At 41.2% G+C, this 27,493-nt stretch overlaps 1 protein-coding gene across 3 annotated transcripts in view; it reads left to right on the forward strand.

The window, feature by feature from the left end:
- Positions 1 to 27,493, forward strand: part of CIB2 (calcium and integrin binding family member 2) — a 135,588-nt gene that overhangs the window by 71,230 nt on the left and 36,865 nt on the right. For 2 of the 3 annotated variants that reach the window (XM_073303557.2, XM_073303556.1), the window contains exon 3: positions 14,291 to 14,402. The exons of the other annotated variant lie outside the window; for it this stretch is intronic. In XM_073303557.2, the coding sequence (XP_073159658.1) occupies positions 14,313 to 14,402 (90 nt within the window). In that variant the 5' untranslated portion in view covers positions 14,291 to 14,312. The remainder of the gene's footprint in view (positions 1 to 14,290; positions 14,403 to 27,493) is intronic. 3 annotated transcript variants of the gene reach the window in all.

Here is a 27,493-nt window from a genome sequence, read left to right on the forward strand (position 1 = left end):
CATCCGATGAAGTGAGCTGTAGCTCACGAAAGCTTATGCTCAAATAAATTTGTTAGTCTCTAAGGTGCCACAAGTACTCCTTTTCTTTTTATTTAAATGATTCACACTATCAAATGTGTTTGAATAAATTCCTGATGTATAAGAGAATATATAATATTGCTGAATAAATATGTGCAATCTATTCTTACCTTGCCTCTACTGCTAGCTTATGATATTGTGAAAGCACTGCAGAGTTAATGAGATATTTAATGTATTAGGGTCAAATGGCCACTAAAGCTTCTACTTATTTTTAATCAATGAGCCATTATCAGCTTTTATCTTTTGTTTCCAGCATTCCTCTGTGTGTGGAGTTCTTATCACAAAGGCAGTGTAGCCAGCTATAGTGTGTTGTCATTGCCTAGCTTGGTGGTGATTTATGGGTACCAGGCCAAAGAAGAGTTTGCCTTTGGGTCTTGCCTTGGGAAAATCTGAGCCTCGCTCCGATAAAAATTTGACAGCAAATGAAAACAGTCACTGCAGTTGTGAGAGCTTGGAAATCCACTTGGCCATTTTACTGAAATAATAGGCTCTCTAAGTCCACACATGTGAGGTCAGAGGCCTGGGATGCTCCCTTCCTGAGATCTGTCGCCAGAAGAGAACCCTCAATGGGTCTGCTCCCTTCTATGCAGAAGGGAGGACCCAATCACCTCCACAGCACCAACTTCTTCCTTTCCCCCCTCAGCCACCAGAACACATATTGCGTCTGGGATCTCTGGATGAATGCACTATAAGGTGGGTAGAAAGCTGGCTAGATTGTTGGGCTCAACGGGTAGTGATCAATGGCTCCATGTCTAGTTGGCAGCCGGTGTCAAGTGGAGTGCCCCAGGGGTCGGTCCTGGGGCCGGTTTTGTTCAATATCTTCATAAATGATCTGGAGGATGGTGTAGATTGCACTCTCAGCAAATTTGCGGATGATACTAAACTGGGAGGAGTGGTAGATACGCTGGAGGGGAGGGATAGGATACAGAAGGACCTAGACAAATTGGAGGATTGGGCCAAAAGAAATCTGATGAGGTTCAACAAGGATAAGTGCAGGGTCCTGCACTTAGGACGGAAGAACCCAATGCACCGCTACAGACTAGGGGCCGAATGGCTAGGCAGCAGTTCTGCGGAAAAGGACCTAGGGGTGACAGTGGATGAGAAGCTGGATATGAGTCAGCAGTGTGCCCTTGTTGCCAAGAAGGCCAATGGCATTTTGGGATGTATAAGTAGGGGCATAGCCAGCAGATCGAGGGACGTGATCGTTCCCCTCTATTCGACATTGGTGAGGCCTCATCTGGAGTACTGTATCCAGTTTTGGGCCCCCCACTACAAGAAGGATGTGGATAAATTGGAGAGAGTCCAGCGAAGGGCAACAAAAATGATTAGGGGTCAAGAACACATGACTTCTGAGGAGAGGCTGAGGGAGCTGGGATTGTTTAGTCTGCAGAAGAGAAGAATGAGGGGGGATTTGATAGCTGCTTTCAACTACCTGAAAGGGGGTTCCAAAGAGGATGGCTCTAGACTGTTCTCAATGGTAGCAGATGACAGAACGAGGAGTAATGGTCTCAAGTTGCAGTGGGGGAGGTTTAGATTGGATATTAGGAAAAACTTTTTCACTAGGAGGGTGGTGAAACACTGGAATGCGTTACCTAGGGAGGTGGTAGAATCTCCTTCCTTAGAGGTTTTTAAGGTCAGGCTTGACAAAGCCCTGGCTGGGATGATTTAACTGGGTTTTGGTCCTGCTTCGAGCAGGGGGTTGGACTAGATGACCTTCTGGGGTCCCTTCCAACCCTGATATTCTATGATTCTATGATCTCCACAGGGTCAAGACTGAACAGGTCAGAGTACAGAGTAGATGGATGCTTATCCCTCTCTGGTCCCTTGGAGATTCCCTGGAGAAGATACTATAGCGTGCAGGACTGCTGCAGCCAATGGAGCCATGTTGCAAGGGGAGTGGGAGCTGTTGGGGGCTAGAATGAAGGGGGCTTCCACGTGGTTGGCCCCAATTTCCCTCCAGATCCCAAGGGTTGGGACAGACCCTGAAACCTTTTCTAGGGGGCAAACCCCACACTGCCCCCTTCTGACAAGATATGGAGTTTTTCATGAAAGGGGAAAGGACCAGAGTAATTAAAGCAATTTTAAGTTATTTCCAAATACCCCTCCTCCTTTGAAGGGCATGGAGAGCTCCAAATCTAGGTAATGCAAGAGAGACCTTCGTCTCCAGGTCACTGATCCAACTCAGGCTGGTATGACCAGAGGTCATCAGATGAAAGATGAAGTGTCTTCTGCTCCTGTAAGAACACAGCAAGTGTTAGAGCTGCTAGCCTTTAGCATAGAGGACGAGTGATGTTCTGTATTAATTTGTGATTAATAATAGTTTTCAGCAAGAGATGACTCTCAGCAGATAATATTCCATGCAGTGCCATTCACTGCAACTTTTGGGAATTGGTAGCTGAATCTGACTCTCAGCACTGAGAACTATACTTGTTCCAAATAGTGGCTGTTGCATGACTGACTGACTGTGATTATCTGCTTCATAAAAATAGGAGGATTATGGCCCTAAAATGAAGCAAGTATTCAGTTTAGGAAATAGCCCCTCTATACTTTGGTCTTTACACTGTGTAAGATTGATTAGAAATGCATTCAGCTCCCTTGTCAAAATCAAATCTGAATCCAAGTCTGCAGAGGTGAAAAGCTAGTGCAGTAACCCAGGTAAACTGCAGCTTGTTACTAAAGCACATTCCTGAATGACTATCTAATGATGCCATGCTGCATAATCAAAGCTATTCTACTCCTTCATACACTGTACTCTGTCTGCCAGTTCTCCATTAATGTCAATTGTAGAGATTGACGATACAACACTCAGCTCCCATAAAGCAGTGTGTGATTACCAGAAATAGCCTTTTAGAGAGTAACTGGTCTGCTCAACAACACAAGTTTGCTGGGGATTTTGAAAATGGAGTTCATCTTTGCAGCTTGAATAAAGCTAGGTGGTACCTAATATGTGCCCTATTTTGGCAACAGAAGCAGGCCTATGCTAGAATAAGATAGTAATATATAGAGAGGGAAATAAAAATGAATGGAAAAGACATACAGTATCCTTGATCGTGACTGAGCAGCTGCCCTCTCTTCCTCTAAAAGATCCTTTACTTAATGGTGAATTGTTATCCTGGGATGGGTTAGACACTTGCTATTTATATTAGACAAACACAGAAACAGATGTGCTATGCTAGATCTTTCTTGTATCTTTCTTCTCCTTTATTCGGAGTTCCATCATTTCCTGATTGTGTCATTTCTCATCTACCAGGATCTGCATCTGGATCACTTCTGCATCTGGGACATGGGGGAGAAGGGGCTGAGTCCCTGCGTTTTGGTCATAGTCCACGAGCAACGCTCTCAGCTCCTAATCTGAGGGGTATTTTTCTTAAAAAGCACAATTGCTTAAGGTCTTTTCTGTCAAGACCCTCATATGTTTGTGATTCACCCATTGTAACTAATCTTTAACCCTTAAAACTCTCAATATAAAACTTTAAACTTTAATTAGTGTTGGGTTCTGATCTTAAAGCCCAATTGACCTGTGGCATTTGAATCCTGAAAAGACTACAGTAATTGTCATGGTGCCTGGAGTGGCTCGCAGCTAAGAGTGCCAAACTCTAGTCAGACTGTCAGAAACCAGGGCAGACACTCCCAGACTGCTGGTACATTCTATCATTAGGTTTCACTCGGCCCAGGGCCGGCTCCAGGCACCAGCGTTCCAAGCAGGTGCTTGGGGCGGCAGTTAGAAAGGGGCGGCAGTTCCTCCGGCTGCGGCGGCAAATCGGCGGCAGCTTCTCCCTTTTGCCATCCGCGGTGGCAGTTTTTTTCACTGCTTGGGGTGGCAAAAACCGTGGAGCCAGCCCTGACTTGGCCAGTAACAAAAGTGTACTTGTGGCTCACTATACAGTATTAATTTTACCATGGAGTCACAGACAGTCCCCTTATGCTCTCTAGCTGCTCTTTATCACCCCAACAAACTGGACTTTGTGATAAAAGATTATTAAAACTCAAAATCACATACACTAGGTTCTTCTAACCCCAAAGAATCAGTCAGTCACCCCAGGTCATTGGATGCTTCTGGATCTCACACCAAAGACACACTGTAGCCAATTTCTTTCATAAACTAAAGATTTATTAGCTAGGAAAATAAATGAGTTACTACAAGGTTAAAGCAAATAAAATATGTAACAGGTGAGTTAAAGTTTATAAGTCCAAAATGATAGGAGAGATGTAGTAATCTGCCAGTCTCTTAGAGTCTTTTTGTAAATTCCTCAGGGCTTCCCAAAATGTCTTTTGGGGACCTCTGTCTGGTATCTTGGAATGCCCCCTGACAGAATTCAGATGAATTAGAGATGCAGAATCATTCCCACTGTGCCTTTTTATAGTTGAAAACAGTCTTTAGAAAGTGTTTTCATCACCTCCTGGGCCTTGCTTTGTTGACTAAAGGAAGATAAAGTCTGTGGATCTTCCTTTGTTTTTCATATAATGACCCATGCTTAGACGTCAACAACCTTATCATTCAAAGTTCTAAGGCTTCAGTTCCAGTTGATAGGCTATTTAGAGATAAAGGAAACACAATGTGACGGCCAGGAACAATTCTTCATTAGATTTTACAAATCAAATAACTTCACAACTAAACATTTAACTACAGGCCTTTTGACCTAATGTTAATTAAGTAAAAAGAAAAGGAGTACTTGTGGCACCTTAGAGACTAACCAATTTATTTGAGCATAAGCTTTCGTGATGCATCCGATGAAGTGAGCTGTAGCTCATGAAAGCTTATGCTCAAATAAATTGGTTAGTCTCTAAGGTGCCACAAGTACTCCTTTTCTTTTTGCGAATACAGACTAACACGGCTGTTACTCTGAAACCTGTTAATTAAGTAGCGTTGCATACATAATGTAAAGGTAATTACAGAGTTACAGGACACAGAAAAAGGATATAGCAACAACAGCTTACTTGAGTTACATTAATATACGTTAAACAGAATGCAGGTAGATGAAGACAAATACAATTAACATCTATTCTAAAGAGTGAATTGCCTATATATACAATAGTACCTTTTAACATTCTTTTGAAATTCACCCACCAATGAACTGGTACACTTAACACTTCTTTGAGGTCTTGACCTGAGCTAGCCAGCTGCCAGCACCACATAAACCACCTCCTATTTCCCTAAATACACACCAGAATGCAACTTTAATTCCAGATATCAGCTAAAATATGAACCAGTGGCTCTAATGGAGAGGTGCAGAGTTGACTACATAGGTGTACATAGGGTAGGTGCAGAGACAAAACTGGTGGAGTAAAGCAGGTCACATGTTCAGGAATGGACCTTCCTACACTTTTTAGAGGTCTGCGTTCTCTCCCCCTCGCATCAGTCTCCACATTCTAGCAGGAGCTTAGATGGGTGTGTCTGTGGACACAGTCCAGTTTCAGCAGAGATTGCATCCCATAAGGATGCAGTGGGTACCTCAAGGAGCCTCCTGCAATCTCTTCCTTACCTCCCCAAGCCAAGGCAACTGCCCTGAGAAACTGAGATTACCTTTTCCTATAGGGCAGGGGTTCTCAAACTTCATTGCACCCCCTTCTGACAACAAAAATTACTTCACAACCCCAGGAGGGGGATCGAAGCCTGAGCCCACCCAAGCCCCAGTGCTCTAGGTGGGGGAGCCAAAGCTTCAGCCCCACCGCTCTGAGTACGGGGTGCCAAAGCTGAAGCTCAAGGGCTTCTACCCCAGGCAGGGGGCCTGCAACCTGAGCCCTGTCACCCAGGGCTGAAGCCCTTGGGCTTTGGCTTCAGCCCTGGCCAGTGGGGCTCAGGCTTCAGCCCCAAGCCACAGCAAATCTAAGCCAGCCCTGGCAACCCCTTTCAAAGGGGTTTGCGACCCATGTTGAGAACCGCTGCTATAGGGAAAATGTTCCACTCAAATTGTGCATTCTCAGCCTGTGCACAATGGCATTATCCTGCCTTAACTGTTTATTCAGCTCACAGTGTTTAATCACAACTGGGACTGTTACTCTAGCTAAAATTCTGCTCCCTCTTCTCCTGTACTTTGTGCAGTCATCCATTATCCTGAATGAAATGTTTTACAGTAAAGCAATTGTTTGTACAGTTCAGCCATGAATATCATTGCAGCAGGCTATTCATTCACTTGGTCCCATCTCCAAAGATTCTCAGAAACCTGTCAATACGTCCTGTCTGTCAGACTCCAGAAAAGAACAGGAACAGCCTTTGTTTTTTGTCTAAAAGGTTAATTATTTACAGGAAGTAGCTGGAAATCCTATTCCACTTCAACGGATATATTCCCAGCTCTCCGTGCTCGAGGATCAATGCCGGAATAAACAGTATATGAAAAAGCATAGAAAAAAATCAATAGATATGTTTTAGTAAAAACATCATGGCAGTGAGATAAAAAGCCAGGTGATCAGACAATTACCTGGGTGAGAGAAGAGATAGAATTTAGGGCTGAATGGGAGAAGTTTGTGACTCTGAGTTTCAGTTTAGATTGTCAGACTTGCCTCTCCCTTCAACTGTGAGTGAGCTAGAACTAAAGCCAATGGGCCCAATTCTCAGCTGGTAAAACCTGAGGTACTGGTCCATTAGCTAGTAGATGGATGGGCCCAAGAAGGGAGAGATCTGCTCTGAGGTAACAAAGAAACAAAGCAAGCAATAGAGAATAAAATGATTTTTCTACCATTGGGATGGTGGCATTTGAACCCTTTCTTCCCTTTACCTCACAATTCCTCTCTTGTCTCTAACTCCCTGGTGTTTTGATGGGAGGATGGGAGGAGGGAGGACAATCAGATGGGTGAGCAGCTCAGTCAAAATGACGGTTAATTATTAAACCATTTATAGAGCACCCTGCCCGTCCCAGCTTTCACAGCTAGCATTTGCAGAAGGGCTCTGATAAGCTCCTGTTGTTAGTTCAACTTTCTTTAAAAATAAACCTTTGTGTGTTTTCATAGAGAAACTTCCAGGTAAAACACATAGGTGCATTATTACCAAGTATAGGAAGGACAGATATTCAGGTACATGGTGCTGTGTTTTTCTACCTAAGAATATGCATTTTTCTTCTGATTCTAAAAACCGAACTTAGTTCTCTGATCAGAAGTGTTGTCCAATTCTAAAATTCTGGTCATGCTTCCCTGCAGTAGGGCAAAGTGGAATGGGTTTTATTTACAATCTCTGATAAGCTAACCACACGGAACATACTACTTTCTATGTCTTTCTGCCTTGTTGTGTAGCTTAATCATTTTAATAGTCTGCCAAGGAACACTGCTTGTAACGTTCCCTTGGTGATGCCTCCTAACATTTGTGGACTGCTGAAATGCCACAAAGAGATGCAAATGTGCTGCAGGAATATCATTTTCCTTTATACAGTTGCAACAGCTAAATGTTTAAGTAATGAGAAAAGCACAAACAAGGAGACAGGATGCATTGGTCAAGGAGGCACACCGCTCTTGCACAATTTTACTTCCCAAAGTGCTTTACAAGGAAGCTAATTACGTGAAAGTGTCCATGGTAAATAAGATGAGAACAACTGTTGGCCTTACACTGGAAGACACAAGTTGCTTGGTATCCTGTGGGACAACAAAAGTAGTTCTGTAATCTAATATGAAACCCAGTCGCTTTTCTGAATGGGATGAGATTAACAACACCATATCTTATTTTCCATTTGAAACTCACATATCACGTTGATGAGCCACATCAGAATTTGGACCCATTTCTATATAAATGGATTGATTTGGTTTCTCTGGACAGGATAGAGGGTTCATTAGCAGGAAAGGTCCTTTTATTACTCTTGGGCTGTGTTTACTTTGTGCTTTGTATGTGTCACAAAAAGACTGAGTCTCGGTCTTTATACTGAGCAAAAATAATGGCTATTCCAACTGCTGCTGTCCTCCTAACCCTTCCCACCAACCACTCATTGAGCCCTCATCCATTGCTCTTATTTTAAAAAGTCAGATACTGCACACAAACACTAGTCCACAACAGCTGGGATACATCGTTGCCATCTCTCACATACCTGCCCAGTGTGCTGTTCCTAGCAGAATGTTACTTGCACGGGGGACATCAATCATTGTGACACCAGTTAATTTGGTGAGCAGCACAAGACGCCTTTGTATCTCTATCAAAATTTCACTCAAGACTGGGTGAAATTCTATGCTCTGTGTTGTGCAGGTCAAACTATGATTCTAATGGTTCTCTCCCGGGGGAAAATCTATGAAACACAAACTGTTGCTCTGATTCCAGCAAAGCATCCTGAAAAGACCTATGGGGAAATGCTACTTTTCTATGGCTACCTAGGAGGTCACATTAGTGGCTGTATTGAGGGAAGTTCTGGTGGATGGACAGCATGGAAGCCAGATAGGAGGGGACTAAAGAGAGAAACGGAGAAGAGGAAATCTAAGCAATATGAATAGGAACACTTCATTGTAGGTGTGCTTTGGAATGGAGTCCAGAATGATGCCCAGCTATCCCATTGACAATACATGTAGGGAGGCTTGGAGGGAAGGGAATACCATATTTTTGTAGAATGAAACACCATTCCAGTCTCTGAAGGCTAAAAAAGGTTAAAAGATTAATTAATCCTAAAAATTAATATTGGTTTGGAGGTTTTGTTTTCAACTGCTTTTCCCAGGGCATTTAGAGAAGCCCTTGCAAATGCTGTTTAGAGAGCTGTTTAAAGTGAGAAATGGCTGCTTTATATCAAAGTGCACAGTATTTATGAAATTGCATATTGGACAGAGTCAGCAAACTACCTGTGTGATACCAAGTGCTGCTGAAATGTGATGAGGTCACTGGGATATTTAATTTCCTGTATGGCACAATTCTTGCTGTGCATCATAGTTGAAGACATTATTTTCCTAAGATGCAGGCAAAAAATGGTAGCAAGACTTGGACACTCCTTTTATGTTCAGCTCAATCTGCTCTTTAAGATACTGCCACAGCTGCAGTGAGAGGGGAACTCCAGAAAGAGCTGTCAGCAGGATATTTTCCATGAAGACCCCTTGACTCCAGAATGTGGTCCCTCATCTTGGGGTGAAACAGCTCAGTTCTTATATAAAGCATATCTGTTGGCTGCGGTGTTGAGGGCAGGCTGAGGCCTCGGGAGGAAGAGGTTTTAGTGGGGTCTTGCTGCTTGAATTACTGGCTGTTTGAATTAATTCTGTTGTGCAAGGGCTCAGTACACTGCTGTCTCTATGTGACCCATCAGTCTTCATCCTTGAAGGAAACCTTCACAGCACTTTAAAAAGACAAACTTGGGAGCTTAAATTCATTTCTCTGCTAGACTCTAAAAATCATACCCTGAACAGACACTGGATTTATGGTTTATTACAACAATCTGTAACCCATTAACCCCCTCTTTTTGTCCTATGACTGCAGAGGTGTTAACAGGCCACTCTACCTTGAATAGGAGTACTTGTGGCACCTTAGAGACTGAAGAAAATGTTATCTAAACTGAAATTAACAAAATTAATAAATGGTGATAAAGAAATGTTATTTCAATAGGTGCTGATGGTTATATGAGCCAGAAGCTGATTCAAATAAGCTTAGAGAACCTTCTGGTGTGCTTCTGAATATGATGGTCAAGCCTGTGGTTCTTTGATGTTTGCACCCTTTGGATTGCTTAAACAAGCCTATAGACTGGGAGACAATAAGTATCTTCTCAGTAGCTATTATTGTTTTTAAATAACTATGCACAATAGTGCAGCTTCATGGGGATTGACCCGGTGTAGGGGCCCCTCAGTGAGTCAAACACAAGTTATTGGGCTCGATATAGGCGTTGCTGGGTAAAATTCTATGATCTGTGATATACAAGAGGTCAGATCAGATGATCTGCTGCTCCCTACTGGCCTTAAAATCTATGAGTTTATGACACAGAGCTAGTGTAGAGGCTTCTATGCTACCTCCCCTTCTCCTGCTCCTGGTGCAGCAGGTATAACTGGAGGAGAAAGGAGACGTGGCTGGAGCTTCCTTATACTCCAGCAAACTTTGGTGTCTGTATCAGGCCCTTGTGCCTTTTGGCAGCCAATGTAATTTAGAGCAGCTCTTAGGCTGCTCTGTGTTACACACGGCGAGCAAAGAGATGCATAGACAGGTCAGGCATCTTTGCAGTACCCCCTCCTGAGGTACATTTTATGATCCTTAGCCATAGCCAAGTCTCCAAGCCAAGATGTATAATTCTGTCCTCTGGGGTTTGGTGATTATCAGCAAGCTAATCCGGCAGTGGTTTATAAATGCTTTGTATATAATGTACCTAGATTCCCTTGATGAAATTACATCTGTAAATGCACATAGATAGGCTATATCATACTGTCATATAGTACTGAGAACATCCTATAGAAACCTTCCAATAAATTGAACCTGTAAAGGAAAAATATGACTTTCATTTTTCTACTAAATGCATAAAAAATGACTTTAGCCAAAACGTTACACATGGAATCTTAGAAGCATAAATGAGATTTTTAAGGGAGCTAGAAGTGATTAACTGTATTTGATAGCTGTGGGGAAATTGACTTCTCTTAACATTTTGCTCTTGGAAACGTTTGTAAAACAGTCTGGCCTCTCTATGACACTAAAAAGCACATCACAGCTTGACGCAGCTGTACTGTGAACCGCACTGAATGCAGCTGAGGAGAACTGCAGAGAGACAGCTGACAAATTACAATGTTGATGCAGATCAGCCTGTGTGAGACCCTTCAGATATTTCTTGCTGTATAGCTAGGTTATGTAAAATATTTAGGCACAAATAGCTGTATAAAATCATTTCAAGGGGCACTTGACTAGATGGCATATGGAATTGGTACTGTAATGCAATCTTTCACTTGTAGATCATTGATACTGATCCAAACTAGGGGCCAAATCCTGCAAAGAGAATGAGACTTGTCCTTATCTTCCCATGAGACTAGTCCTTACTCAGGTGTATAATGCCATTAAACTTAGTGGAGCTACCTATTCATAGATTACAAGGCCAGAAGGGAACATTGTGATCATCCAGTCTGAAGCGATGAGTGAGGGTGTGCAGGATCAGACGGCAGGTCAATAGTAAAGAGCCTTTGGCGTTGTTAACTGAATACATGCTCTCAGTAGCTACTGAGTGTCAAAGTTTGACTAAGACTCACAGTTTATCAGACCACTCTGTTTTATTAGCAAAGCTGCTCTGCTAATACATTTAGAAGTGAGCCCCCCGAGTGGGGCTTGTGTCTCTTAATTTATACAGTTTTTTGGAGAAGAAGTTACAGAGAAGTTACAGACAAAAGAAGAAAAAGATTTTAGTCACCACCCTTCGAGATCCCTGAGACCAGTCACGTATCTTCAATTACCTGCCACCCTTAACAATCTCCTTTAACAGCTTCCAGTTAACTTAACTAATTGCCCTTCACACCTTCCATTCTGATGCCTGCTTCTTAGACGTGCTGGCTCTATCTTAATTGCTTCTCCATTCAAAAGCTAACTGTCCCTATGTGTGCTCCCTCAGATACTTTGTAACATGTTTTGGCATGCCCTCTCATATACAATGTATCCAGCATGTCCCCTTATACAACGTTATACTTATACAATGTTATACTTCCACATGAGCAACCTTATTGTATTTTCCAGTACAGCCCAAGGTTAAGTTTCCTTTATCTCACTAGAACATATAGCAAATCAATGTCAGTGGCAAAGCTACTACATTATCCTCCTCTAAACCTGTCCTTAAAACACATTTATGCCATGCTGCTGGCAATGATTAAGGCAGCTGGTGCACTGTGCCCACTGCTTATTACACTAATTATAACTGACTCTTTGTTCCCCTGTGTGTGTTTGTATGCACCTGTTCTCTCTCATCTTCATTAATCTGTAAGCTCTTTGGGACAGGGACTTTGTGTACAGCACCTAGTACAGTGGGGCCTGATCCCAGAGTGGGGCTTATAGGTACTACCACAATACTAATAATAAGGTGCAGCACTGGTGCGAGACCAGGGCTCCTCTGAATTATTGCAGGTGGATACTGGGATACTGACAAGTGCTTTCTCCGGTATTTGCCGGGGTGACTACAAGTGCAGTCATGTATTCTGTGTCTTTTAAATACCTTTTTGCCCCAGTCATTGGCCCTCGAGGGGTATGTCTATGCTGCACCCGGGGCAAGCCTCCCAGCCTGGATCCACAGACTAGGGTTAGGGGGGCTCGCACTAGGATGCTAAAAATAGCTGTATAGACATTGCTTTGGTGTTGCAGCTCAGACTGGAACACCGCTGTCTCAGGCTTGACAGCCCAAGCTCCAGCCCCCAGCTACAACATCAGCGTAAGCCCTGCTAGCATAAGTTTGTGGAGCTGGGCTGGGCGTCTTGCTCCCAGAAGCAATCTAGACATATTCCAGATGACCCTGTTCTTGCATCACTGCAGATCAATTGCGTAAACATACCCTAGGTGATCCTGTTCTTGCATAGCTGCACAGCAAATACTCTAATGAATTGCCCTGGGCCACATTTGCTGTGTGGACATATTATATAAACTGGGTCTCACGCACCCACGGACTCACCAGTTTCATACCTAGCTTATTGTATACTGACACCTGTGAATGCCACTCCTGCTTTGCACCCTAATAGGGGTCTAATGGACATTACTTGCTGTTTGCATGTCAGGTACTGTATCATGCTCTCTTAGTAGTATGCAAGGGTTTAGAGAAAATTATGAAAGCAAGAATAATTAAATTCATAGATCTAAACAGTAAAGGAGATGTATTGCAATACGGGTTTACCAAAGGTAGATCATGCCAGACTAATCCGATTTCCCTCTTTGAGAAAATAAATGATTTTTTTGATAAGGGAAGCTCAGTAGATCTAATATATTTGGACTTCAGTAAAGCATTTGACACAGTACCTAATGTCAATTAATTCAATTAAATTAATTTAATTCAATTAGGGAAGGTGGGGTCAGTACAAACATTGTAAGGTGGATAAGGAATTGGCTAAAGAGAAGAAAACAACAGGTTGTGCTGAAAGGTGAATTATTGTATCAGAGAGAGGTTACAAGTGGAATTCCTCAAGGATCAGTCTTGGGAACAGTCTTATTCAGTATTTTTATTAATGACCTTGGCAGAAGAAGTAGGAGTGTGCTCTGAAATTTGCTGCTGATGCAAACCTGGGAGGTATCGTCCATACAGAGGTGGACTGGAATATTATGCAGGAAGATTTGGATGAACTTGAAGACTCGACTAACAACAATGGGCGGAAATTCATTAGTACAAAGTGCAAGGTCATCCACTTAGGGTCTAATAATAAGAATTTCTGCTACAAGCTGAGGGCTTATCAGTTGGAAGTGAGAGAGGTCATGACCAAATTCAGGCTGGAAATTAGAAGAATATTTCTAACTATCAGAGGAGTGAAGTTCTCGAACAGCCTTCTCACAGGAGTTGTGGGTCAAACGACTTAATTATTTTTGAGAAAGAGCTGGACAAATTTGAGTGCAACTGTATGATGGATTGCTTGTGATGGTGAGGTGCAGGGATCAACAGCCATGGGGCTCACTTTTGGTTTTTATCTTATATTCCTAAAGCTCATGCTTCAGGGTTTGAGCCAGCCACTGGCAGGAATGAGGAAGAGATTGCCCTCCCTCCCCCAGTGTATTCTGGGAAGTTTTTTATCTCCTTCCTCTGTCTCATCTGGGATGGCAGTGGCTGGAGATGGGACAGTGGGCAGGGTGGGCTAGGGCTCTGCGGTGGCACCTAGCTTTCTCTCTATCAGGTGCTTGGTTGGCTAGTTCTTGCTCATATGCTCAAGGTCTAACTGATCGCGATATGTGGGATTAGGAAGGAATTTCCCCTCAGGTCAGATTGGTAGTGACCTTGGGGGTTTTTTGCCTTTTGCTGCAGCGTGTGGGAGTAGGTCGCTTGACAGGATTATCTGGGTATATCTCATTTAATTAATTCACTGCCATTGTAGGGGCCTCGAGCACTGGTGCACTTTGGTCCCTCCCATTCTCTGCCTATGGCGCATGATAGTTTAGTCTCTGGTGGGTCTCATTTCTGTTGGTCTCATTTCTATTGTTGGATTTAGTGTGCTGGGTGTTGTTGGTGTACTCTGTGATACACAAGAGGTCAGACTAGTTGATCCCTTCTGGCCTTAAATGCTGTGACTCAAGTGGCAAGACTCGTGTTTTAATAAAAGTAAATGGGGCCTAGAGCAGCAAAACAATGTGAGCCTGTTTACTGAATGGAATGGCTTCTTTTTTGCTTGTTTGCAGGTTGCATGGCCGATACCATGAAATGGCACCGAACATTGTGCCCATGGACTACACCAAGGATCCAGATGTTAAACTACCTATACAGCTTATAATTAACATGCCTGAACTAAAGGTATTGCTTCTAACTGCTTAAAAATGGCATCATGTTAAATTTGCTTCAAGGAAGTGAAGTACCATGGTTGAGTGATAAGTAATGCGAGAAACTGAGTTCCTCCCCTTCCTATTCCAGGCAAAACCAATGTCAGCCACTGGAGTGATTTATGTAACTACATGAAGTACAGACTTCCCCATCACCAAGGGAGCCAGGACCAATACTTGAAAGGTGTTGGGGGGTATCTCATCATAACATCAGCTGTATGTATGCAACTCCTGTTGAAATTGATGGAAGCAGTGTGCAAACAACTGATAGGGCCCCCAGGAGTTCCTGGCTCCTAGCTCTTTGCTCAGACCACTGAGTCAGGAAGTCTTTCACTGTGATCTGTGGAGAACTTGCTGGTGGTCTTCAGAGAGCTGGCTTATCACAGGTGCTGGTTCCTCTTCCTTGTTTCCTGAGGCTAACTTGCCTAAAAAAGAAGCTGAAAACACACTAACTACTCCCCATATTACTTTTCCATATAAGCAAGAGCTTGTGTTGCTACAGGGATATCACATCATCTTAGTGGGAGGAGAGGGTGTCCATAAGAAAATCAAAATGTGGTTCACATCATGCAAAAATTTGGAGTGAGAAATATGAGTCCGCACATCTATCCTTTATCCAGTACAGCAACTAAATGTACCATAGTTTAACAGGACAAGTATGGATTGTTAGATACCATTTAACCTTTTGAAGCAAAGTATTGAATTGTACCAGTTATGACATAATACGTTTGTTAGTTTTTCTGTGTAATATAAAATAGGTTAATAGAGTTTCTATGTACTATCATGCAAAAACCACAGTCCACTCACTGCTACCATCATTGGCAGTGTCACCCAAATATTTAAGGGAATAGTGCAAAAATGTTGTAACTGGTGATCTTCATTTCAATGGTTTAAAAAATCTCCATAATGTAGCACAGCAATCAGCACCTGAATGGAAGCAAAAGCAAATGCAGTATTTTTCTGAAAAAATAAATGTACAGTCCTGAAGTCAGCATGCATTGAAAGGCATTTAAAGCCAAACTCAAACTGAAGTTCAGCATTGTTCGTCCCCCTACCATGTCTGGTGCACGCTCAGGGCTGGGGCAACATCCTACATGTTCCCAGGAGCCCATTTGACTCAGAAAAATGTATTTATTGAAGAGGACTTGACCAGATCTAGAAATACATAATTTGTTTAATGTAAATAGAGAAATGAAGGGCTTTCAGCCCGTAAGGATTTATTATATAAAAAGATCTTTGAAGAATTTTTTGAGAACTTCTGGCATAATTATGATTTGCTGGGGGCCTAAAAAATCCCTCAGAAGTGGGATTCAGGAAGAAAATTGGAGGTTAACCAAGGGTTCTTTTGTGCTGGGATACTTTGATTTCTTTGGCAAGATCAAAACATGAGTCCTGTAGTATTTATAAATTCTCATTATGCGCTAACCCTTTAAAAGGCATAGAGAGGGTACAAAAAGATGCAGCACGCTTTCAAAAGTTGTTACAAAAATGTAACAAACACTTTACCAAAAAGTGCAGAAAAAAACCCTCATGTGAATCAAACTTTTGAATGCCATCAGTATCATAAATACCACTGTCACCAGCATTATAACATACTGATATTCAAATTTAATATTAAATATGTTATATTATTAATATTTTGGTAGGGTCATTTCCTTAACTAGATTCGTATGTTATTCCTATGTTATTAAATTTGATCACACCTCACTTTTTTGACATTAATGGTTATCTACCTTATATTGTATCAAAGTCACAATGTGTGATTTAACTCATTACTCTAAAATTAGGACAAATGGACTTTCTACCCTAAAGTACAGCTGTTCAGCCCCTAGCTCATGAAGGTAGGCAACTCAATTCCACCCAGATCAGTATCCAGCCCCAGAATGGTTTTTACTAATTAAGCATACCAGCTATACGGGAAGCCTGTACCCTTGGTTGCCATGATAATGCTATGTATCCAAACAAACATTCCCTGGCACCTCACAACTCATCTCTTCAGAATATGAGCGATATTTTAACAATGTGAGACAACATGTGGATAATCAAGGAATACAAAACGATTCCCTACCATGTTCACCATGATATATAGCATGACAGTAGGAACAGAAGACAAAATGAGGGCAATTCAAGGTTTATTACTTATTTACAAACCTATAATATCTGCAATATTCCAAGAACCATTATTCTTCTGAAACATTCTGTGAAATGATATGTTTTAAAACATAATGTTGAATTGTTAATTATATCATTTGTCACAGTAAAGAACATTTTAATAGCTCATAATATGAATAGACTATTTTGGAGCAGTAAATATTTATTTCAGAAACCTTTTAATCAGTCACCTACGTCCTTTTACGTAAAATATCCTGTTATTAAATCTCTAAAATACTTTTCATAGATCTCAAAGCATGTGTTATAGGAATAACCCTTCCCACCTTTTTCACAGGCACAGAGATTAATAGCCACATTCTTAAAATATGGCCTTTAATTTTAGATGTCTCAGTTTTTTAATGGATAACTTTAGACATATTGACTAAGACTGTCTGACTTCAATGCCTAAAGTTAGGCTCCTAAATCCATATTTCAGCGCTTAAATCAATTGCCTGATGATCAGAAGTGCCAGCACCCTGCAGAACCAACTACATCTTTGGGCTAGATCCTCAGTTGTGACAAGATACATGCAGTGCAGCTGAGAGGGGAGGCAAAACAAAGGTGGTTTCAAGTCTCCTTTTGCTGCTCCCCCGCCCTGCAGCCAACCCCTAGTGTAACTTAGAGCAACACCCAGGTTGCTTTAATTTTAATTTACAAAAGTAACCTGTCCACACAACCTTCCCCCTCTGGCTGCAAGGGTGGATGGCATAACACCTCTCTGGTGGCTCTGTTATTCCTAGGGTATTCCTGATGCTGGGGGAATAACGAGGGGGCCAGATGCACTGAGTTTCCAGTTGTTGTGTGTCTCTCAGGTGGTGCAAGGCAACTAGAGTGGGACCAAGGATTTGGCCCCTGTATATCTGTGTACACCAGATAAGTATACTTATCTGTAAAATGGGAATAATACTTACTCACTGCTCTGAACTGCTGTCAGATTATTGGATGAATAGTGCTACACACAAGTGCAAAGTATTGTTGTTTGGGACACTATGTTATACACCAGACAGTGCCACTTGCCATATCTACATTGACACAAAGTGAAACATGGTTTATCTGAAGAAACTAACCAGCTCACATACTTGGTAAATAGGAGGGTAAAGCAGCATGTTCTTCACATTTAACATACTTTTGCAGAATGGAAATATGTCCCCAGTTGTATTTAGCCTTCTACCTGCTGCTGCTTTTTCAGAAACATTGCATGCAAACTGAATTACGCCCGTTAGAAATCCAGTCATCACTCAGGGCTGTTTGATTTAGAAACTGTTTCTTTGACTCATCCATCCCCTGCAAGGACATTTTACATAGATATGAAATGTATCTCTCTAATCTGTCATACTGGCAGGTCACCCATCATGGCAGTATCTAAGGGCTTGTGGAGTGTATATGAAGAGTCACCACACTTTTCATTTTACATAAGCACCAAAATGGAAGAAGTGGGGTAACTGAAGACCTCTGGGTATTGGTAATGGGATATGAAACCCTTTGGCTTTAGTTCAATGATATGAATCCAGAACTGGATGGCACCAACAAAAATTGTAACTGTCAAATGGTGGTTAGTGGCCCTACAAGAAGTAAGTTGTTAGGACAACTGAGAAACCTCAGTGCTGCTCCCATATGATGCCAGTCATATGAGATGGGGATGTTGGCCTTGAGAACTAATCCCCAGAGTGACCAGGAGGAGTCACCAGCTCAACTGTGAGTGGTGCATCCAGTGACAGGCCCCAAATGATGAAGTCTTTAGGAAGCTACCTACTTTGAGAGAATATCCATAGATTAGGTATAGTTGCAATAGAGCATACTTATTCCTAAATTACTAATGAAGCACAAAGCAGAAGTTTCTTTTTAAAATGTGATCAGATTTTGAGATGCAGGAATAAGACTTCCCCTCCTAAGATTGAGGCAGGCTGCCTAGAAAAGAATAGGATGTAATAGTGTTATACTGTATTTCTTTATGGGCCAGAGTTCTCATAACTATCTTTAAATTCAGCAGAATCTATCTGGTCTTCTCAGTGAGAATATGCAAAACCTTTAAGGCTTCTTGGTTGGCTTTGAGAAGGGGTTTATAGGGGAAAGGAACGGGATGAAAATCTTGGAACTTGGTTTTGTGAAAACAGTAGGACAAAACTCAGTGTCAAATTTCTGGTTATTACACAACAGTTTGTTTTTCAGTTTCATCAGAGTTTGTAGATTTCTTGAAAAGATTGCTGTCAGCTTGCAAATTTTTGTTGATTGAGAAACTGACTCTCAGACTATTTGTAATGCGATTACCTTTATTTCAGTGGCTGGTGAATTTGCTTCCCGCGAGGAATTTGGTTTGAAGGAGGGGATTTGATTTCCTATTTTTGCTAGGGCCGTCTTAAAAATTATTTGTATTTATTTGTATTGTGGCAGCATGTAGGAGCCCCAGTCTTGGACCAGGATCCCATTGTGCTAGGGGCCATACAAATAGAACAAAAATAGTCCCTGCCCAAAGAGCTTACAGTCTAACAGCTGTGGTCCCTTTGATTTATGCGCAAAGAAAAGATGCATAATCTAGCTCTGCATTTGCAACTTTTCCAAACGTAATGCCAAAGAGATTGCTGTAGTGGTCTTTCCCATCAGTAGCTTTTCAGCATCATAGAGTTGAAGATAAAGCGAACATCGGAGTCTCTCTAAAAAGAAACAAACAAAAAATATCTATTGAATTCTAAGTAAATTTGAGAGATTTCCAGTATACCTGGCTTTTCTCCTGCAATTTTTTTTCTTTTTGTATCATTTGTAGTTACTTCCAAGACTGAGCTCAGCACCACAGCCGCAGGATCTGATAAATAGATAGAATCAATAATGCACTTTTCTAAATTAGATTCAGAGGGAATTAGATGTAGAGGAAGACAGATCACTACTACACACGCTAATGGTTGAGCCAGGCTGAATTTAAATGCAACTTCCATGACTCAAGGAGAGAAAGTTTGCTGACAGTCACAAACCTTAATCTGCCAGGAATCATGCATTAATGAATGATAAAGTGACAGAAGAGCTTCTATTGCCTGAGGAGGTTTCAGTGTTGGGACAGGAAAATAAACAAACGTATTAGGCCAGATGCTCAGCTGATGTAAATCTGTGTTGTTCTATTGAAGTCATAGAGCTGTGCCAATTTATCCCACTTCAACAGCTGTTAAATTAGGTTCTAGATTCTCTAGATTTTAACAGTTCCATTACGTAAACACAGTGCTAATATACCAGGGGGCTTTTTTTTTGGTTCTAAATGGGCAGCACTACTAATAGCCTGGACCTCGAGGGTTTTTGACATTCAGCTGACACATGCCGAGTTGAGGTCTTCCTTTACGACCGCATGGCCGCATCCAACATGATCATCTTGTCCTATACAAACCATGCCCGACGGGAGCTTCCTGGCTGAAAAGCCACTGGCAACTTCGCTTTCTGGAGTTCGCTTATATTTTTGTTCCACCTGCTGTCCACACTGCCTTAGGCCCTGGCAATACTATCAACCTGCTCCTGCAGAAACATCCACACGGGAGTCCTACAGCATCCTCGTTGGACCATTCCACTGAGGGTGGTTGGACCTCCACATCCCTCTGTGTTGGCTCCACGGTCCCCTGCACCATTCGCTGACGGGGGGGTTGCAGTGCAGGATTGCTCAATGCCATTTTTACACCTTTGATTCTTCGTCTGAGCTCTTGGTGTTGATGTGGCTTGTGTGCTCTGTCCATGGATCATTCGCATCTTTAAACATTTTGCTCCTTTCTGAAATGTGGCAGGTAGTAAAACAGAAACCCAAGAACTGCCACTGGATAAAGCAGCACAGACAATAAGGAAAAGCCCTTAGCTGGTCATGAGCTGGATTTTTGAGCAGAGTGTTAGGGTGCCAGAGAACTGGAGCAATTCTTGATCTGGAAAGACACTGTGTTGAGCTATGGATACAATAGTCCCCAATGTCTTTTGTTTGCTCCTATGGTGAAATGATTGCACATTGGGCTAAAATAGGTCATTGGAGTTAGCAATAGAAAAAGTCTATTAGATCATTGCATCTATTCCCCTGCCTTAGCTAAAGAACTTATCAGATATTAACCTGATACCTAACATGATCTTAGCTAGCATCTAAGAACTCTGTGAAGAGCTCAGTCTCAAATTTTGGCATTTCTTTTTCATTATGTAGGGGAGGTAGCTTGGTTGATAATCAAACAGACAGTTGATCATCCAGATCTATAAAAGAGGAAAGTAGAAACAAAAGAGACTTTAGTCTGGCAAAGGTATGCATGCACTATATTGTTCCATGTGTCACTCAGGCGACTAGGATATTATTATCTTTATTTAGCATCATGCAGGTGTATTGTGCTTTACAGGCAAAAATAAAATGACAAAGGACTGAGTTCTGCTAGTTACACACCTACCCATATTGAAATCAATTTGGAGGTACAGGTATTCTTAGGGCAGAATTTGTCCCAAGTTCCCTCCCTAGAGAACCTTAAAGTGTAAAGAAAATTACTAGAATTAGGTAAGACCACAAACAATATTTGGTAAATATTCATTTATGTCTCTCAGAAAACTGGTAAAACAAACTACAGAAAATAATTATTTGCAGCAAATATGTGGTAAATTCATTTTGATAAGTGAATACAGCTGAAAAAATTGCAGTTTGCTCAATAGCAATACATGACCAGAGGTGAAATTTGTCCAATTACTTAAGAATTAATCATCAGGCTCTAGCAATTCCACTTTTCCCTTTCTAGTCAAGTGCTTTACTAGAATCCATATCCACATGAGCAAATTAGTATTTTGAGGGATGTCAGTAGATAAGGGTCCTTTTTAAAGGCTACAGAGATACTTTTCTCCTGCTTCTACATCAATTATTGCACTTATTATTGTAGACACAAGTGGGGTCAAGACATTTCTTCTCTTCCATACTATATTATAGGCCAAGTGCTCACATAAACCATTCCTAAAATATGTGCTCTCTAGTCACAGAGTGGCAAGTCTTTGAATAGCAATGTCAAAGCTGAAACACAGGAGATTTAGTATAAAAGCAAAAAAAGGGTCAATGAGACCTAGGGCCATAGAGGCTGGGACTCTCTACATCGAAGGATGTTAAGAGTCCAGCTCGTATCAGTGTGAGATGGGGATGTAATTCCTAGATTTCTGAAAATCTTAGTCATAGTGCCCTTGTCTACAAGTATGACTCCTCTTGGCATTAGTATATGGGTCTTAAGCATTCCAGATGAATCTGCACCATCGATTTACATAACACAAAAACATTTATAATGCCTTCTTTCTCTATCCCATTTCTTATGCATACTAGCATCTTATTTGATATTTTGACCACAGGTCCGCATTGAGCTAACACCTTAATTGAGCTGTCTACAGTGATGTCCAGGTCCCTGAGCTGATACTGTTAATTGAAAAGGTGTATGTTTTAACTCTGGATATTTGTTATCCATATAAATCCTTTTTTTAATTTTGCTAAGTTATTGGCCTCAATGACATCTACTTAAAATTTTCTTTCCAATGTGCATTGCTTTTAATATGTCAACACTGATTGCCGTCATATTGCACATTGTAGACTATAAAACTCCCTTATGCATACCTAGAAAGACAGACAGGATGGACCCAGAAGTTTTAAAAATAATTATCTCCCCTGCCCTTGGTTATACAACTTTTTTTAATCAGCAGACGATGGGTCACATCTGCTAGTGAACATTTTACCTGTTTAAAGCATCCATCCATGATATGAACATCTCAAGCTAAAAGTAGAGCTGGGCCCACACCAAAACACCCCAAATTTTGGGGAACTTCTCATTCTGACCAGTTCAGGCCAAGTCCATTTCTGTTTAAAACATCCTAACACAACCTCAATAGTCCACATAGCATATTATTGTCTTGTTGATGCAGTGAAACTCCTCCATTAAAGTCAAAGGGGATTTATGTGCAAACACTGAAGGGAGAATAGTCTCAAGATTTGTTTTGATATAAAGGCATTTCTTAATAACAACCAAGCCACTCCTGCTTGGTTATCTTGACCTGTTCACAGCCCTGAGTATTACTTTACTTATCTGTGCCTAGTAACCTCATATTTCCAACACGCAATCAGCTCATGCTCACAGTACACAGTATTCTGAATTCACTGATCGAACCACAGATAAATACAAAATGGATGGGATTAAAGCAGAACATGAATGTTTTATAAAAGGCTTTGGAGAAAAATAACAGAGGAGTAAACAACAAATTGCATGTCAGGATTCATAACTAGAACAGCAGAAAAGCTTACATATAATTAATTACACATACTGTAATAGCCAGGTGCTGCCTTGGTGCATTGTATTCCAGGACTGCGTTTCATAATATACATTGTAGCATGTCCAAAAATCAGAAGATTAATGACAAATGTAATAAGCCCATCCAAAGGGGTTCTGATGATTTCAACCCACCAGACCAATGTTCAAGCAGTCTATTAGATTGCAAAATTCTCAGCATTAACAGTTCTTTCCTGCTTCTCTCTCTCCCTTAATTTGTATTGTGAGAGGACATAAAAAGCTTTTTTAACAAGCTAAACCCAGGTTTTGAATTTTACAGTGGCTCTTTTTTAAACAATTAATGCTGAAGGGAACACAAGAAGCTAGGAAGGAACACAATCCCACAGTTTATGTGAAAATGCTTTTTCCTTTAAATATTATGAAACCTTAATCTGTGCTCTTTAGAGCAGAGGTAATGGAATTACATAAAGGATTTGAGAAGTATCTGTTAAAGTAACTAATACTTTCCATTGTGCAAGCTAAAGCTCTACCTCCTTGTATATGTAATATGGGGAAGGTAAAGGAAAGAAATAGATAAGAAAGATTTAATTTTTTTTACTCAAATTTAAAAGATTGATTGGACGAATATACAGAATTATTTAAGAAACATACTGAGGCCCCATTAATCCATGCTTGGATTATTTGTCTTTTCTAAGTGTCTGACATGTTAAATTGGTAGTCTTATGCAGTAAACTTATTCTGTAAGTATGACCATGTCTTTCACTTGTGCTGCCGGAGGTCCAAGGTTTGATCTTCACTGATGTTAATGGTACCTGTATCTCTCCAGCACTAGTTCATTACAAATGCTCCCTCTGATGTGTCAGACCGTAAATTGTACTTACATAAGATCCAGTTGTAATGAAGTATCAGAGGGGCAGCCGTGTTAGTCTGTATCCAAAAAAAAAACAATAAGGAGTCTGGTGGCACCTTAAAGACTAACAGATTTATTTGGGCATAAGCTTTCATGGGTAAAAAACCCACTTCTTCAGATGCAGTCAACTTCATATAAAGTGGGAATCAATCATTTACAGCAGAATGCCACAATTGTGTGCCTGCAGTGTTTTCCTTTGAAGGCCGCTGGGATTGCTTAAACTCATTGCCGTAGAAATGCATAGTGATTCGGTCTTGGCAGGAGAGCAACATCAACAGAACGATTGTTACCGTTCAAATAATGTCACTGAGTTTTTAAAAATGACACACAAGATTTCTTCCCTAATGTGCTACTAATTTTTATTTGCCATTTGTCATGACTTGTGTTATTGTGTCTTTTTCCCCATATTTGATTTTGCTCCATTGTATATAAGCACTGAGCTGGGGGTTGTGGAGTGATTTAGGAAGGTAGGGCTGCTGCTGGCATCGTATTTTTTGTTTGGCTTAGGAAAAAAAGGTATGAAAGCCAGATACATCATATAATGAATTGCTCCTAAAGAAATAGGGTACTATGGAAGTGTGGTACCAGTAGTATATTTGGCCCATGACTGTACAATACTACTGTCCTTTTTGGACCACATGGATTCTAAAAAAATCTGTGCAAGTTCATAACAAAGTAGTAGGCTGTAATTCAAATTTACCAATCTGGAGCGTCCCTTTTTATATATATTTGATTTCCAAAATGTACTGTTTATTTTCTTGTAAAACTTATAGTGTTAGTTCAATATGACGCAGTTGCGAAACAGGCTAATATCATTCTGGGGTATATTAACAGGAGTGTTGTATGTAAGACATGGGAGGTAATTGTCCCACTCCACTTGACATTTGGCACTCAGTTTGAGTACTGTGTCCAATTCTGGGCACAATGCTTTAGAAGAGATGTGGACAAATTTGAGTCCAGAGCAGAGCAACAAAAAATGATAAAAGGTTTAGAAAACCTGACCTATGAGGAAAAGTTAAAAAAATGAATGCGTTTAGTCTTGAGAAAACAAGATTGAGGGGGGACCTGATAACTAGGTCCCTACCAAATTCATGGTCCATTTTGGTCAATTTCATGGTCATAAGATTTTAAAAATCGTAAATGTCATGATTTCAGCTATCTAAAATTTCACAGTACTGTAATTGTAGGGGTCCTGACCCAAAAAGGAGTTGTGGGCGGGTTACAAGGTTATTGTAGGGGGGGTGGCGGTACTGCTACCCTTCCTTCAGAGCCAGGATCCCATCCAGCAGCTGCTGCTCTCCAGCTGCCCAGCTCTGAAGGCAGCACAGAAGTAAGGGTGGCAATACTGCTCCCCCACCCCCAAATAACCTTGCAACCCTCCTGCAATTCCCTTTTGGGTCAGGATCCCCAGTTTGAGAAACGCTGGTCTCCCTGTGAAATCTATATAATATAGGGTAAAAGCACACGAAAGACTAGATTTCACAGCGGGACACCAGATTTCACGGCTGGTGATGCGTTTTTCATGGCCGTGAATTTGGTAGGGCCCTACTGATAACGTTCTTCACATACATTAAGGGCTGTTATAAAGAGAACTGTGCTCAATTGTTCTCCATGTCAACTAAAGGGAGACAAGAAGTAATGGACTTAATCTGCAGCAAGGGAGATTTACACTAGATATTAGAAAAAACTTTCTAAATATAAGGGTAGTTAAACTTTGGAAACAGATTCATAGGGAGGTTGAGGAATCCCCATCATTGGAGGTTTTTAAGAACAATTGTACAAACACTTGTCAGGGATGGTCTAGAGCTACTAGGTCCTGCCTCAGTGCAGGGGCTGGACTCAATGACTTTTTGAGCTTCCTTCCAGCCCTACACGTCTATGATTCTGTTTCTTTTTTGAATAAAAAGGGTGGTATGGATTCATATTTTTCCTTGTAGACTTTCTGTTCAATTCATTTGCTGCCTGGAACTTAGAGGCAATACGATTTTTTTTTTAAAATGATACAGCCCATCTTGGTCACTTTCATTTTCCACTTACAAAGATACATAAATATATTCATGTGATTTGTTTGAAAATATACACTCAGCAATATATATACACTAAAATGCCTGACTTGGCAAACTTTGAAGTTCTTTGAGCTGTAGCTCACGAAAGCTCATGCTCAAATAAATTGGTTAGTCTCTAAGGTGCCACAAGTACTCCTTTTCTTTTTGACCACAGAGATACCAAGGCCATACCTACATTAGCAAGCTTACAGTGACACAGCTGTACTGATGCAGCTGCACCATCATAAGATCGCTCATGTTGCCATTCTGTGCTGATGGGAGAGAGCTCTCCCGTCAATATAATAAAACCACCACCACGAGTGGCACTAGCTATGCTGGCGGGAGAAGCTCTCCCACTGACATAGCATTGTGCACATTACCACTTATGCCAGCAAAACTATGTCACTTGGGGGGTTCCCACACCCATGAGTGACATAAGTTTTGCTGACATAAGTGGTAGTGTAGTCAAGGCCCAATTTAGTGAAATATAAGGTCATTCATTTGACTGTGACCCACGCGCTGAGCAGCACTATTTCAAAGTCAGAGTCAGTTTTGAAATTACCCCCTATAAAAAGCCATACTTCTGGGAGTGACATTGACTCTTAAGTCAACAATGACCAGCTGACACATGCTGGTAGGCATGGGAGTGATCTTATAGAAGTGTTTTAGTATCTGTTACAGTGTTGGGTTTTTGTTATACAGTAAAAGCTTTGTTATCCAGCATGTTGGGGGGATGGGGGTGTCGGTTAGTCAAAAATTCTGGTTTACTAAGAGTTATACTTACCAATGGAATACCAATTTTCAAAGAACTAGAATACAATAAAATGAATAATGTATAAAATAATATACAGGTACTCACCAATCCAGTAGTAATACTGCACTGCAGAGTGGTTGGTTTCTTGAAGCACTTAGGTGTATATGGGTAAAATTTTCTATCCAGTAGGGTTATCTTATGATACCACATATCACTATGTGCAGCGCATGGCGTACACCCAGGTCACTAAAAATACACAACACTAAAACTACATTGAACATAATTTAATCTTTCTTTGATGATTCAGAAGGCACATCAGGATCTTCCAGTGCCTCAGGGTCATCATTATCAACATCAGTGATCATAGTAGATGTAGAAGGTGTAGGAGACTGGGCTGAATCTGATCTGTAATGACCCTATGACCAGGAGTGCTGGAACAATTTTTATAGCAGGAGTGCTGAGAGCCATTGAATCAGACGTTAAGCCCTGTATATAATGGAAATCACTTCAAGCCAGGGTGTGCTGCAGCATCCCCAGCACCCTTAGTTCTGGCACCTGTGCCTATGACACACCCTGGAAGCGGCTTTTTTGAATAAATCCCTGATTACTTGTCTTCCATCTCTTTTGCATAAAAGGAAAGTGCAACTGCCTAACCTCCCAGGCAGTATACTAGTCCCGGTTACTAGATTGAAGATTTGTATTGGGAGATATTAGAAATGCTGGTATAGAGCTTTCTGGTTGATAAAGTGCTGGATAACACAGCTTTTACTGTATCTAGATTTTTAAAAACTAAACAATTTGCATACAATCTTTACAATTCCCGATTATTTTAGTTAATTCATCCAGGGCCAAATTTTCCTTGCCTGATTCACACAAGTAGCTCCACTGATTTCACTGGGACTATTTTCAGGAGTAAGGTAAGCAGGATTTGGCACCCAGATCAGTGTATCTGTGTGG

Source organism: Lepidochelys kempii, chromosome 10 (assembly GCF_965140285.1).
Source record: "Lepidochelys kempii isolate rLepKem1 chromosome 10, rLepKem1.hap1, whole genome shotgun sequence".
In the NCBI taxonomy this organism is placed as follows: domain Eukaryota; kingdom Metazoa; phylum Chordata; order Testudines; family Cheloniidae; genus Lepidochelys; species Lepidochelys kempii.